General features: G+C 41.6%; 1 protein-coding gene across 1 annotated transcript in view; it reads right to left on the reverse strand.

The window, feature by feature from the left end:
- Positions 1 to 14,553, reverse strand: part of tnpo1 (transportin 1) — a 58,627-nt gene that overhangs the window by 39,935 nt on the left and 4,139 nt on the right. Inside the window, exons 3-7 of the mRNA XM_080742652.1 lie at positions 14,202 to 14,277; positions 8,866 to 9,015; positions 7,935 to 8,041; positions 3,212 to 3,345; positions 372 to 453 (exon numbers count right to left, since the gene is read on the reverse strand). Coding sequence (XP_080598778.1) covers positions 372 to 453; positions 3,212 to 3,345; positions 7,935 to 8,041; positions 8,866 to 9,015; positions 14,202 to 14,277 — 549 coding nt within the window. The remainder of the gene's footprint in view (positions 1 to 371; positions 454 to 3,211; positions 3,346 to 7,934; positions 8,042 to 8,865; positions 9,016 to 14,201; positions 14,278 to 14,553) is intronic.

Genomic DNA, 14,553 nt, shown 5'->3' on the forward strand with positions numbered 1-14,553 from the left:
ATGAGGGACCATCCTTCTTGGTGATGTCACCATCAACACATACGATCTGATATAAATAACAAGACACATTTCTGTCAGGTGCTGGACCTATGTGGGTACCTTTAGAAGGGTTTAAATTGACCCATACAAGTCTGTAACGTCTGTGACAGTGTAACATGGAACCAAATGAACCCTAACAAGTCCATTTGGTTCCATTTACACCGAGTTAAGGGGATACCTTGAAATTTAAAAGTTTGAGAAACACTGGTTTAGAGGGAATTGTTAAAGAACCGGAATCGTTGAAATCCTAAAGGATCCCAACGCTAGTTGCAATGGTTGAGAGTTTCAGCCGGGCAGGTGGTGCATGTTTGTGAGCACTGCTTCACGCGTACCTCAATGAAGGCATCGATGTGCAACATGAGAGCCTGGGTCCTGCTGATGATGAACTGGTTAACACAGGCGATGGCATGAGACCTGCAACACACGCACGCACGCGCGCACGCACGCACACGCGCACACACACACACACACACACACACACACACACACACACACACACACACACACACACACACACACACACACACACACACAGTGTAAGAGGTAATAAGATACAATTTTCAGTGGAGCTAACAGCTCCTACATCTGGCTTTGTGTGTATGTATGTCTGTCCATATGTCCCACAAAGCAAACTATGATGCCACAACATACATTAGTATTTATTCTGAAGGCACCGCTCACTTCACACTGGGTGTGATTTTAAAATGCTGATCTACAAGCTCACAATAGCCCCGTTTACATGCACGCATCTAATCGTATTAAAAACAAGATTTTAGATAAACCCGATCTAATTCTGCATGTATACACCTAAATAAACCCGATCAAAACCAACACGATTTAAATTCTGATCGGATGCAGAGGGGTGGTCTAGACTTTTTTACGACCCGATCAAAAGGAAAATCCTTCCATGTAAACACCTAACCCGATTAGAATGTGACATGTTCTTTCAGCGCAGGCTTCCTGGCCATTTATTGTGGCACTTTTTGTGATGTTTCACCACATCTATTTCGTTTATAAACGCATTTTTTAATCAATCTATAAATGTGCAGACTATCTGTGTAGCCTGCCTATACGTTAGTGTGCGTGTTTGCGTGCGCTCACGCGAGTCCCAACTGACGGTCGGACTACACCAAGCCGTTTCGCGCGCGTCAGTGCGTATGCGCGTTTTGGATAGAGCCAATGTATATCAATTCAGCTGGCTACACCAGGCGTACGGATAGCGCGAACCACGGATACGCATTCCCTAAAAATAGGATCGGTTCTATTTTTTAAGCACGCCTATGCGTTTTGTACATAGACTATCTGGTCCTCCTCACATATACTGCCTCCTTGGTGTAGCCTGGAGCGTTTACGCATACGCGGGCCTCTTCACGGACAGTACGCGCGTATGTGCACATTTTTTGGTGTAGTCCGGCCGTAAGACTCCTGTCTCAATTGAGAAGAACCGTAGGCTAGAGATCTTCACAGGTCCAAAAAATGGTCCCGAAAACTAAATGGACCGTCAAATTTTGACCGATTCCGACCTGTTATGAAACAATAATCAAATTACAAAACCAAACCTGAGTGGCCCCGTAACGGTCTCGTCCGATTCCGTCCCGTTCCGACGTTCATTCTTTTTTTACAGACCGAAACCCGTGACATGTTGTCCCGAAATCCTTTTATTTCTAAGGTTCCGAGAGACCCGACCATTTAATCATTATTAAAATCCTCTTTTATGTAACTCACTGCAGCCGTGCAGCGTGCTGTTAACTGATTGACAGGCAGAAGAAGGCTGCCAAGGAATCTATACTATTAAGATCGAAACAAAAGTCAGGGATAAAGGAATACTTATAGGCTACTTTCTAACTACAGAGGTAAGTCATTTTCGGTTTGTTTGACATGTTTAACTTGTACGCGGTCGCGGGTGCCTTCTCATCAAAAAATAGCCGATCTACAAGCTCACAACGCGTCTCAAATCCTGGCAGCAGGCTACGCATCACGTTAAACTGATCCTAGACCAGCATCACGTTAAACTGATCCTAGACCAGCATTATCATCTCACTTACACAGCCATTCATTCATCTCGCGGCCTCACGGCTAACAGACCTGATCCTAGGTCAGCCTAAACACAGCACACACGAAACAGAACTCCAGTAGGTCGGTGAGAGAAAGATATTCTAGCGCGACTGGACGCTACGTCCTCGTTCATCTATCCTCCTGTGCGTCTTTGCCCAGGTCAGATTGATCTGGCCACTAACTAATTGTCTTCTTGCGATCATAAATAGCCTAAGAAACCACCAGCAAAACATCCTATATTCTTCATCAGATAAATAATATTTAAAGGGGCCTGGGGTAAGTGGATATAGCTAAGAGAGTCAATTTTAAAAGTATTACAGACTTTTTGTTTATTATCGTGAATGCACTTGTCCATGAAGCCATATGTTCTATGGGCCGTCGCCCGTCGGGAGCAAATATGGATTGTGACGTGATGATGATGATGATGATGATTATAATGATAATATAGGCCTAATACATACAGAACAACGCACATCCCCAATAATCTAATTAAAAGAGCATTGCAGCTTATTTTTTCACTTTGGTGGGGCTGTGTATTTGCTTAGGCTCCATTATTATTACTATTATTGCCAGACCCATGAAATGGGTAGGCCTACATAAGCAAATGTCTGTCGGTCCGGGTTTTCTATATAAAGGGTATATATGATGATGACATGATGATGACATAAATGATGATGACAGACAGGGGGTCTGGCACAACCAGGTTGACCTGGTCTAGTTATTAATGGATACAGGGAAATGCGATCTATTTAATCATTTAAATAGATCTACAAGCTCACAATGCTTCACGATGTGACACGTTGCGAGCTTGTAGAGTTGCTATTATTCTTTGCCCTGACAACTTCATATTACAATAAAAAAATAAGCAAAACAAAATAATAATCTAAACTAGCAAACCTGCTTTAAAAACTAAAACGAAACTGAAATGAAGTCCAAACTAAATAAAAATACAAAACTAATGAAAAATGCTAAACTATAATAACCTTGTTCTCCCATTAACAATGCTTTCTCTGTCCATGTCTATCCTTCATCTCACCTGACTTTGCCCCTTTTGCTGGATCACAACACAGATTGTTCCTGTATCTGCTGTATCTTAAGACTTTAGAGTTCGGCCCACCTGATTTTGGGGCTGCTGTGCTTGAAGAACTGCAGGAACTTTGGGATCATGATGTTGAGGGGACGGTCCAGGATGTCACTGTCCAGGATCTCTGCAGAGTCCTCGCATATCTTCTGCAGGGCCCCGAACGCTCCCTGAAGGAACAACAACAAGAGGTGGGAGGGCTTAGCAAACACTCTTCTTCGGGGGCACGGTGGCACAGTCGGTAGCCACTGGGGACGCTGTTCTCTCCTCCGTGTCATCAGCGCCCACACCCTAGGTGAGGTTGGCGAAAGGGCCTTTCTGTGTGGAGTTTTCCCCGTGTCCCCTAGGGCAGTCGTTCTCAACCTGTGGGTCGGGACCCCAAGGGGGGGGCCCCAAATTATTTTGGGGGGTCGCCAGATGATTAACTTAATGTGCAACATTGTTTTCTCACTCAACAGTAAACAAACCAACATAAAGTTTAAGTGTATAGACTGGGTATCTGCACATTTCTAAAGTGACAATTTAAGGACTTTCAAGACCTTTTCTAATACCTCTAAAATGAAATATTAAACATTGGCCAAATTGTCAAATATTAGAGGATAAAATTGTGAAAATAGCTGATCTACATGCTCACAACGCCTTGCGTTTGCGAGGCGTTGTGAACATGTAGATCTGCTATTTTCACAATAGAACCGTGTTATACAAAATGTAATGCCTCAACTTAGTCCTTTTGGGGGTTGTGGCCTGAAAAGGTTGAGAACCACTGCCCTAGGGTAGGTACCCTCACAAAAAACATGCAGTAATCCTGGTCTCTATACTGCCTCCCCCTGGCCAGCTGGGGCGCCTGATGGAGGGGAAAGGAACTGGTTGGAATAATGTGTTCCTTCCACGAGCTACGTCCAACCGGGGGAAGGTTGGCAGAGGGAGTGTAGCACCCAGGATTACACCGGGTGAAAAATGGGTTACAAAAATTGTGGTGTCTACCAGTGGTGTAAAGTAACATTTACTTAAGTACTGTACCTAAGTAAAATGTTTAGGTAATTGTACATACTTGATTATTTCCAATTTCCAATACTTTTACTTTTAGAGAGAGAGAGAGAGAGAGAGAGAGAGAGAGAGAGAGAGAGCACATGTTGCCTTCTTTTGCCCTCCTCCTCAGTGACAACAAACCTGGCCTTGGACTGCATGGGGGCACTAGCAGCACACCTGCTGTCCACAGCTGTCATTAATCACAACTAACGGAGCTGTAACGTCCACTGGTCAGTGCTCTCTCTCTCTCTCTCTCTGAGCACTTGGCATTCCACACATTCGCTTGAGTCTTTTAATAGCCACGCTAACGATAGCGTACACTACAGCGTACACTACAGCAGCAACCCGTTGCAGTTGCTGCTGTAGCGGGCCAGTGTTCATTTTGACAGCAAATTTTGATTTAGTTTTATTCGTAGTCTTTTGAACACATTTGCATTTGGTTTTAGTCATTTTTTAGTCATCTAAAATGTTTTGCTTTTATTCTAGTTTTGGTCGACAAAATATCATACGATTTTAGTATTTTTGACAAAATTGTCAATATATTTAGTCTTAGGTTAGGTCATCATAGCTTAGTTTTTATTTTGTTTTCGCAAGTGAATAAAGGTAGTCAACGAACATTTGTCATCATAGTTTTAGTCGTCAAAATTAACACAGTAGGGAGCCCATTAATAAACAGTTAAGTAAATACATACACCCCTTTTACTAAAGCCTACTGCCTAGTGCCTACAGTAAATGCAGAATTATTAAATACATATAAATAAGGTATGCACAGCGTTTCGTTGTCACAACAGACCGTGAGCTCGTACTGTAGATCTGCTATTTTCGTTGGTTGCAGCATCACCTGCTCAGAATGCGATGCTGAAAAGGACAGGACGCACAAGTTATGGTCGCTGTGATCGCCGACAGTAAATCACGCAGTGACTGAACGTGGTCTCCCATTTCAAGGTTGCGGGTGCATTCCAAATACGTTTCCGCAGGAGGAATGATCACAAAGATGTTTTACACAGGTCCAGGGGTGTCATTTTTTTGTTTTTTACAGGCGGAACGCTATGTTAATGACGTCTTTCCTTGACCTGTTGATGACCCCTGGACTAGGCTTCGTGCTTTACTCTACATATTCCTGTGTAGAGAGCTGCTAAATTTATCGGCACAGAATTGCCACAGCTCCATACAATCTATACCACACGCTGCAAGAAAAAGACTCAGAACATCATGAAAGATAGCAGCCATCCCACCAGAGCATCAAATCGCACACCACTCGTTTCAGTAATAGTTTTTTTGCCCAGGCAGTCAGGTTGCTCAACGAAGGGATGAAAGTGAAACGTAGGTGAACATGCACTGTACGCATTTTTAAACTGTACACTGTTACACTGTATGGTATTGTTGTTGTTGGGACTTGTCTTGTGTGGCCTGCATGGTATGTGGGTCCACACTCCTGTCGGTCACTGTGACCGTGTCTTTGTGTAATAAGGCTGAGAGTGCTCCTGGCACAAGCATTTCATTGTATCTGTACCTGTATGGATATGTGTGACAATAAAACTGAACCTGAACCTGATATTCTCATCTCACAGTTTTAAGTCACCCCAGATAAGAGCGTCTGCTCAATGCCTCCATCACATTGTACATTTGTAAAGCGCAGAAAAGACGGCGGACCAAACATTATTCACTATCACAATGCTTTCTGTCACTGTAGACTAGGGATGGAACGATATGAACATTTCCTATCACGACGTGACAAAAGAAATCGCGATTTAAGATATATTATCACGATAATCTAAATCCATTATCCTGGGGCAGAACATTTGCCAAAAAAATAGCCGATCTACAAGCTCACAACGCGTCGTGAGCTTGTAGATCGGCTATTTTTTTTTGTCAAAGACATTTGATAGAGTGAAAAAAGACTGTATCGAGTATGTATATTAGAAGTACTTTTACCAATTATAGAGGGTTTAGGTGGTACCGGATATGCAGTTCGGCAAATAAAAGGTGAATTGATCCCAGTGCATGACGGAGGACGATATCACGAATCACGATAAATTAAAACTCCACGATACGATTATCACGAGTGTTTTTTATCACGTTAAACGATAATATCGCTCATCATCCCATCCCTACTGTACACTCAGGGGTTCCCAAACCTTTTTGTCTCAGGGCACCCCATAAATATGTTTTTAATCCGAGGCACCCCTACATTATAATTTTCACTCCCAGCACCTTATATTTATAGCATATTGTTGTCGTCGGGTGGAAACCTTGTCCAAAACCGTTCGTTTTGTATTTATCATCTATAAAATGTACTAAACAAGTGAAAACTAGTTTTCACTAGTTTTGTGCAACAGTCTTGTATGATGAAGCAGGGCTTTGCTTTACCAAAAGACGTACACACTTGAAACTTGGCGATACGAGGTTTCTGCCCAACAGTGACGATATTTTAGTGATTATGTTGCGAGGAAAACATTGAGATAATAGCCATTTTGGTTAGAACTGACTGAAAATAACTTTGTACTTCAAGTTTAAAATGATACTAAATATTTTTTCAAGTGTCCAAATAAATTCCAAATATTATCAAATGATCTCGCGGCACCCCTGGACTGCCGTCACGGCACCCCAGGGTGCCCCGTCACCCACTTTGAAAAACCCTTGACTAGAGGAAGGAGAGAAGGTGTTGAAGAAAAGAGTTACCGTAGGTTGTTAGCTAACCGAAACCAAACATTAGAGGCATGTACAGGCTCCATCTGGCCTTGGTACATGCTGTCAGCTCATGGCTGTCTACCACATACGGCACAATGATGTATAGTGTGAGAGGGAAAGAGAGGGAGAGAGACAGACAGACAGACAGACAGACCGCAGAACCACTTCCATGTGGTCAAACATTTTCATGGACAGCCAGGGGCGTCAATTGGGTATGGCAGGGGTATGCAGCTGCCATACCCTGGGTCCAGGGGTAAAATAAAAGTTACTTTTAAATATAAATCCATGAATGTATCTTTGTCTATCTGTGCTGGTAATTATGTTGTTAAATTACAGTAAAATAACTACAAATGCAACATTTAACAAAATGGTCACTTTAACAAGGTATTATAATTATTCTCCCCATCTTGACAAGATGGTATATTCCCAGGTTCCGCAGGTCAGCTGCACAGGTACAATGCATTATTGTTAATTGTGGCACGTTTACTAACATGCCAAGTTTAGCTACACTTGAACAACCGTTCCAAGCTGCCATATCCAGCCCAAGAAACCGTAGAAAATACATATATTCAAAGATTTGCACACATTTTCACGACTTTTTCAAAAATATTTTTCTACTAGTTAAAGGGCCACTTCACCTCTGGGACAACTAGATCTTATTGTATTGTTGTTTGGGACACAATCAACACAATCCTGAGTAATTTGTTGTATTCAATCTGTGTTTTGAGATATTTTATTATTTCAGCTGTGCTAGTGATGCATTTTGCATCATATGATGCATTTTGCATCATCATGCTGCATCATATGATGCAAAACGCATCACTAGCACAGCTGAAATACTAAAATATCTCAAAACACAGATCGAACACAAAGAATAACTCAGGATTGTGTTGATTGTGTCCCAAACAACAAAAAAATAAGATCTGGTTGTACCAGAGGTGAAGTGGCCCTTTAAAGCATTCAATAGTTCTAGGCCTGAATGGGTTAAGTCATAACAAGCCCAGTTTTCAAAGCGGATGTATTATGAATCAGGCCTTACCTCGCATGTGTTGTAGTCCTCAGAGTCCAGCAGCTGGCAGAGCTTGGGCAGAAGGTCTGGCCAGTTCTGTAGCTCTCCCTTGGAGGCGATAGTGGTGATGAGGATGCCTGTGAGAGGACAGAGTAGACATGGGCGTCAGACTGGTGGGAAAAGTCAGACTTACTAGGGCCCCAAGGTGGGGTTCATGGATCATGAAACAGCATCATGAAACACATGGTCCTCCTCAGTTTCAGAAACAACCTTAGGTATTGTAAAACTGTTGTCTAATTACACACGCGGTATTGTAAAAAGTACTCACATTTTATACTTAAGTAAAAGTATCAATACAGCAATATAGAACTACTCCATTACAAGTAAAAGTCCTGAATTCAAAATGTACTTGAGTAAAAGTATGAAAGTATTGGCATCAAAATGTACTTAAAGTGCCAAAAGTAAAAGTACAAAATGTTTGAAAATAGCAGATCTACAACGCGTCGCATTGCGACGCGTTGTGAACTTGTAGATCGGCTATTTTCAAATAGCCAAGGGATAAAATAAGGCTAAAGTGGTAAATATATGTTTTTTTTTATATTATAATGTATATCTGCAAAGTAACTAGTAGCTAAGGTTTTCAAAAAATGTAGTATTAGTAAGTATTAGAAATTGGAAATACTCAAGTAAAGTACAGATACCTCAAAATTGTACTTAAGTACAGTACTTAAGTAAAAGTACTTAACACGGTCTGTTATGCTAGAAGTAGATCCCATATGCAGGATAGACAGCTTACAACCGATTGGCTAGTTCCACTCCATAGCCCAGTGTATGAGGTTAATATAAAATAAATCTCTCTAACCTCCCCGCCCCAACTCAGCTCACCTCCACATAAGTAAGGGCATGTGAGGAGGACCAGACGCCATAATCAAAGGAGCTGGAACTGGATGTTGTTGCTCACCTACAGTTGCCCGGATGAGGGGAGAGGAGTCGCCGATGTTCTGAAGGCATTCGCTCTTGATGAATTCAGACACGCCATTGGGGAAGTTCTGATAGTGGGCTTTCACATTGTTCTTCAGGATCAATCCACTCAGGGATCTCGTTGGTTCATCTAATGGACAAGGAAGAAATCAGGGAACTGAAAAATGAATTCAACATAAAACATATTCTTTTAAAGTATAAAACAACTATAAAGGGAGGCTCTGTAGAGGGCATATCTCTGCCAGGCCGGGTGGCCTACCCAGGGCTGTGCAAGTTGTGGGTTGCAGTCATCAAGACCCGAGGAAGCTGCAGGAGAAATAGATTTTCTACGACATAAGGTTCAACTTTCCTCATTTGTGCCACCACCACCTTTTGAAGGTACCGTACTGTACGCTAAGCAGCGGTTCTCAACATTTGGTATTTGCATTTGGCCACGGAACCTCATTTGAAGATATTTTGTTGCAGCGACCCCCATAGGAGAGGTTGTCACCATTCATCAATATTGTTCAACAAATAGCAGCTCGACGAGCTCACAAAACACTACAGTACCCCGTACTTTACTGTACATCTATTTTGCTAGAAAGATATCCGGTAGGACAACCACATTTTGGCCATGTCCTACCGGAAAGCCACCCCACAAAGCCCCCAGATTTCTGCAACAAAATGGGGACATTTGTTGGATTTGTGGCGTCCCCTTTGCCTCTGCATTGTGTAGAACAGTGTTTCTCAAACATTCAAATGTCAAGGTCTCCCCTTAACTCTGACAGTGTACAAATGGAACCACATTAACCCGTTAGGGTTCATTTGGTTCCATTTGTACACTGTCAGAGTTACAGACTTGTATGGGTGAATTTTGACCCGCCTAAAGGAACTCACAGAGTCCCTGGAATCCACTTTGAGAACCACTGGGGTAGAAGATTTGATTGAGACCAATGGAAGAGCTGAGTGAAGCTGGGCATTGGGTTTTAAATTAGAGTGACCCACATTCCTAGAGCCACATCTTCTGTGACGAAGATGCACTGGCACCTTAATCTTGTGTACAACGCACAGATATTTATTTTCTGATATTATTTTTGCACCTTAACCCATTTAGACCTGAGGCTGATTCTAAATCCTGACCTATGTTTTCTGAAAAACTTTTATTAAAAAATTACAAAAAAAGGATGTTACATATAGTCGGGGACCCACATGGCCAAAAGCTCAAAGAAAAGAGGGGTACCTGTGATTTTCTGCCGTACTTTTTATTTCTGTTTTATCTATTAGTTTGGTCATTAAGGTCCACAGAATGAGAGGCCTGCTCTGCCGGAAAGTTCGCGAAAAAAAGTTAGAGGCATTTTTGTGTAATAAAGCCTTCATTTTTTGACCCTGTGATATGAACTAGGTTTCCTTTCTTAAAGTGCTCATTAAGTTGTGTAGAATGTCAATAAATCATTCCCAGATACACAGAACACATGTGTGAACAACACCAAGTCAAGAAATAATCTCCCAAAGCCTTTCCAAATGATTTATAGCCATTTTATGTACAAAAATGTACCCATTTCTTGCATTTTTCCCAATAATTTTATCTTTACTTCAATTGTAATCAACTTTGCCATGGCTTATGGCATCAGGCAATGTTTCATCCTTTTCAGCAATCTTTATAGTTATTCCACACAAAATATTATTAAAATCAAGCCTAAATTAAAGGAACTGTGGTGATTTTATTACCCTTATGCTCCAAATTTCTGGCAGAAAAAACCTGTACCCCCTCAAAAAACAAAACAAACATGTAACACAACAAATTCAAGTATTGTTTTATCATAAACAGCTGTTATCTTATACAGTATATGAATTGATAAAACAGGAAATTAAACATTTAGCTGAATAAAATCAAGATTATGATATCTAATATTACGAAAATGAAAATAACTAACGATTAACTCATTCACTGTCACTGTCCTCAAGTATGAGTTCAACTCGTGAACATTTGTTGGGGTCCCCAGTGCAGAGACATGCAATTACACACTTGACATCGGCTCTTGCACATGAGCATCCTCTGGTACACTTGCTCTTCTTGCAGTGGCAGTATTTGGTGCGTTTATATTCTGCAGGTTTGGCATCCTTCAGCATCATGGTTGCCACTAGCTTACCACTGACAAGCTCTCTCCCAAAGTTGGTTGCAACAGGATAAGTTGGCTGAGACGTGTGTGCTCGTTTACATACAGCCAACTGATGCAGGGCTCTGTAAAGGTGTAATTGGAAGGCATCTTCAGTAGGTGGAAGACAACGTATGTCTCCTTTGATGTTGCCAAAAAGATGAGCTCGCAGTGCATCCAGATTACCACTGAAATCACTCCTATCATACAGTGAAACCATGTATCGTCTAGCCGCCGTCACAACATCTTCTGTAACTTCCAGACTTTCCCCAGAGTCTCCATATCGGCACAGAGGCAGAAGGACTTTTGGGTGCTCAACAGCAGTTTTGTAGGCACGCCTTTTTCCTCTTCTGTAAAGATAGCTCACTGTGTCACATCCAGTCAGTATGTAGCTGCTGAGGAGTATGCATGAAAGATCTAAAGCTTCAACATCATACTTCACTGCCAGGGCATCCACAATTGCATGAGCAGGTAGGTAAGTGTCCATCTTCTTTACCCATAACTCATGTAGGCCATCCATGTGTGTGATGTAGTATATGCACATCATGATCACATCTGTGTCAGTAGCCACAACTACAGCCCGTTCGTGGTGCAGATGTTGTACTGCGAGCACTGCGAGCTCATCTTTTTGGCAACATCAAAGGAGACATACGTTGTCTTCCACCTACTGAAGATGCCTTCCAATTACACCTTTACAGAGCCCTGCATCAGTTGGCTGTATGTAAACGAGCACACACATCTCAGCCAATTTACCCTGTTGCAACCAACTTTGGGAGAGAGCTTGTCAGTGGTAAGCTAGTGGCAACCATGATGCTGAAGGATGCCAAACCTGCAGAATATAAACACACCAAATACTGCCACTGCAAGAAGGGCAAGTGTACCAGAGGATGCTCATGTGCAAGAGCCGGGGCCAAGTGTGTAATTGCATGTCTCTGCACTGGGGTCCCCAACAAATGTTCACGAGTTGAACTCATACTTGAGGACAGTGACAGTGAATGAGTTAATCGTTAGTTATTTTCATTTTCGTGATATTAGATATCATAATCTTGATTTTATTCAGCTAAATGTTTAATTTCCTGTTTTATCAATTCATATACTGTATAAGATAACAGCTGTTTGTGATGAAACAATACTTGGATTTGTTGTGTTACATGTTTGTTTTGTTTTTTGAGGGGGTACAGGTCTTTTTCTGCCAGAAATCTGGAGCATAAGGGTAATAAAATCACCACAGTTCCTTTAATTTAGGCTTGATTTTAATAATATTTTGTGTGGAATAACTATAAAGATTGCTGAAAAGGATGAAACATTGCCTGATGTCATAAGCCATGGCAAAGTTGATTACAATTGAAGTAAAGATAAAGTTATTGGGAAAAATGCAAGAAACGGGTACATTTTTGTACATAAAATGGCTATAAATCATTTGGAAAGGCTTTGGGAGATTATTTCTTGACTTGGTGTTGTTCACACATGTGTTCTGTGTATCTGGGAATGATTTATTGACATTCTATACAACTTAATGAGCACTTTAAGAAAGGAAACCTAGTTCATATCACAGGGTCAAAAAATTAAGGCTTTATTACACAAAAATGCCTCTAACTTTTTTTCGCGAACTTTCCGGCAGAGCAGGCCTCTCATTCTGTGGACCTTAATGACCAAACTAATAGATAAAACAGAAATAAAAAGTACGGCAGAACATCACAGGTCCTCTCCAATTTTGGGGACTGGGTCCCTGACTAATAGCAACAACTAACCCAAAAGGGGTCCCCTGATTGAAAGGTATAGTTACTTATAGGGGTTCCAGGTCTAAATGTCTAATACTGTGTATAGTATAGTATACAGCAGGGGTCTTCAACAGGGGGTCCGGGACCCCTAGGGGGTCCTCAGAGTTACTAAAGGGGGTCCTCCAAATCTTTGTGTGATAGGAACTTGTTTTTTTCCCCCTTTCTTATTATTAACCACTTGAACCCTAGCGTCCATATTCTAAGAACTTTAGCCAAAAATAGCAGATCTACAAGCTCAGTCACAACGCCTCGCGCTGCGAGGCGTTCAAGTTCAAGTTACTTTTATTGCCACCCAACCAGGTTGGTGGTATTTGGTTTCAGTACATAATGTGTTGCAGCTCCGACAAAAACAAGGAACAAGACAAGTACATGTAGACATTTACACCATTACCACTACCAACAATAAAAAACATGAAAACATGTTGTGAGCTTGTAGATCAGCTATGTTTGGCAAAGAGCTTTGGAGAGGCAAAAGAGCAGACTAAGTACAGTGAAAGGTCAAGTGTTGAAGTGGTTAAATATCTGAAAACACACATTAACATGAATCCAAAATACACTGTTGATTGTGCTGTCAAACAATGAAACTATCTATGAACAGGTTGTGGGGGTCCCTGCTTCATCTTTCTCTCAACTAAGGGGTCCTTTGCCTGAAAACATTGAAGACCCCTGGTATATACAATATATACAGTATATATTAGTATATACTGTATGTAGAAATCTTTTGTTGATTTGTCTTTTTCCCCCCCTTGCTCTCGTCCTACAATCCCACCCCCTCTTTCTTTCTCCTTTCTGGAAATAACAAATAGGAGCTTGCACAAAAACACATTTAAACCCACCAGATAGGTCTCAGCCTGGGAACACCAATGTCAGCCACACTGCAGCTAGGGCTGTCACGATTATGTCATTTCACTTGACGATTAATTGCCGCTCAAATAATCGCGCTTCATACATTGTCGTACACTGAACATTATGAATAAAAAAAATAACCAACTGCAGCAACTAAAGCCCTTTGCACACAGGCGCGTTTATCCGCATGGATAAAACGGACAATTTAATTCTTTTTTTAAGAAAACAATTATTCTCTATGACCTCATGCACACCGGATCCGAATTAGCCGTGCGACGAGTGGCTGCGGCCGTGCGTTTTTTTCTCGATCGAAACCATTTTGATTTGTGCGTCTTGTCGCATGCGGTAAAAAACTCATCACTCCTTTTATGACTCCTTTTGGGATCCGCAGCGCAGATTCCGCACAGCACTGCACACCAAATCCAATGCGTTTTATTCATACAGCAAACGGAAGAAACGCAACTGTCCTGTGTGCAAAGGGCTTAACTGTACACTTTTCAGCTCCAATTCATTAATGCATTATAGACAATAACCTGAGGGTAAGTAAAACATACCTTCTGATTTCAACTTGGTGAGAACAAATATTAAATAGTTGTTGAAGTCTGGATACTGGTTCAGCTGCTCGAGTCTCTGTAGCAAGGGTTGAGGAAGACACTTGAAATAGAGCAGGAGAGCATGCAACAGTTTTTCTTTTCACTTTTCATCGTTAAGTTCCATCAACACAATCTCTCATTGTCTAGTCTCACATAGCCATATGATCAGACACTCTGCAGTCTGGTGACCGCTATAAGTTCAATGAACTGGGCTAAAACAATTCAGATATTAAAACAAGAAACAGCATCCCAGAACGAATACAAAAACGTTTAGGGTGATCCTTCATTTTGGGACGGCTCACAACGCGATTCG

The sequence above is a fragment of the Nannobrachium achirus genome (assembly GCF_963921795.1).
Source record: "Nannobrachium achirus genome assembly, chromosome: 15".
In the NCBI taxonomy this organism is placed as follows: Eukaryota; Metazoa; Chordata; class Actinopteri; order Myctophiformes; family Myctophidae; genus Nannobrachium; species Nannobrachium achirus.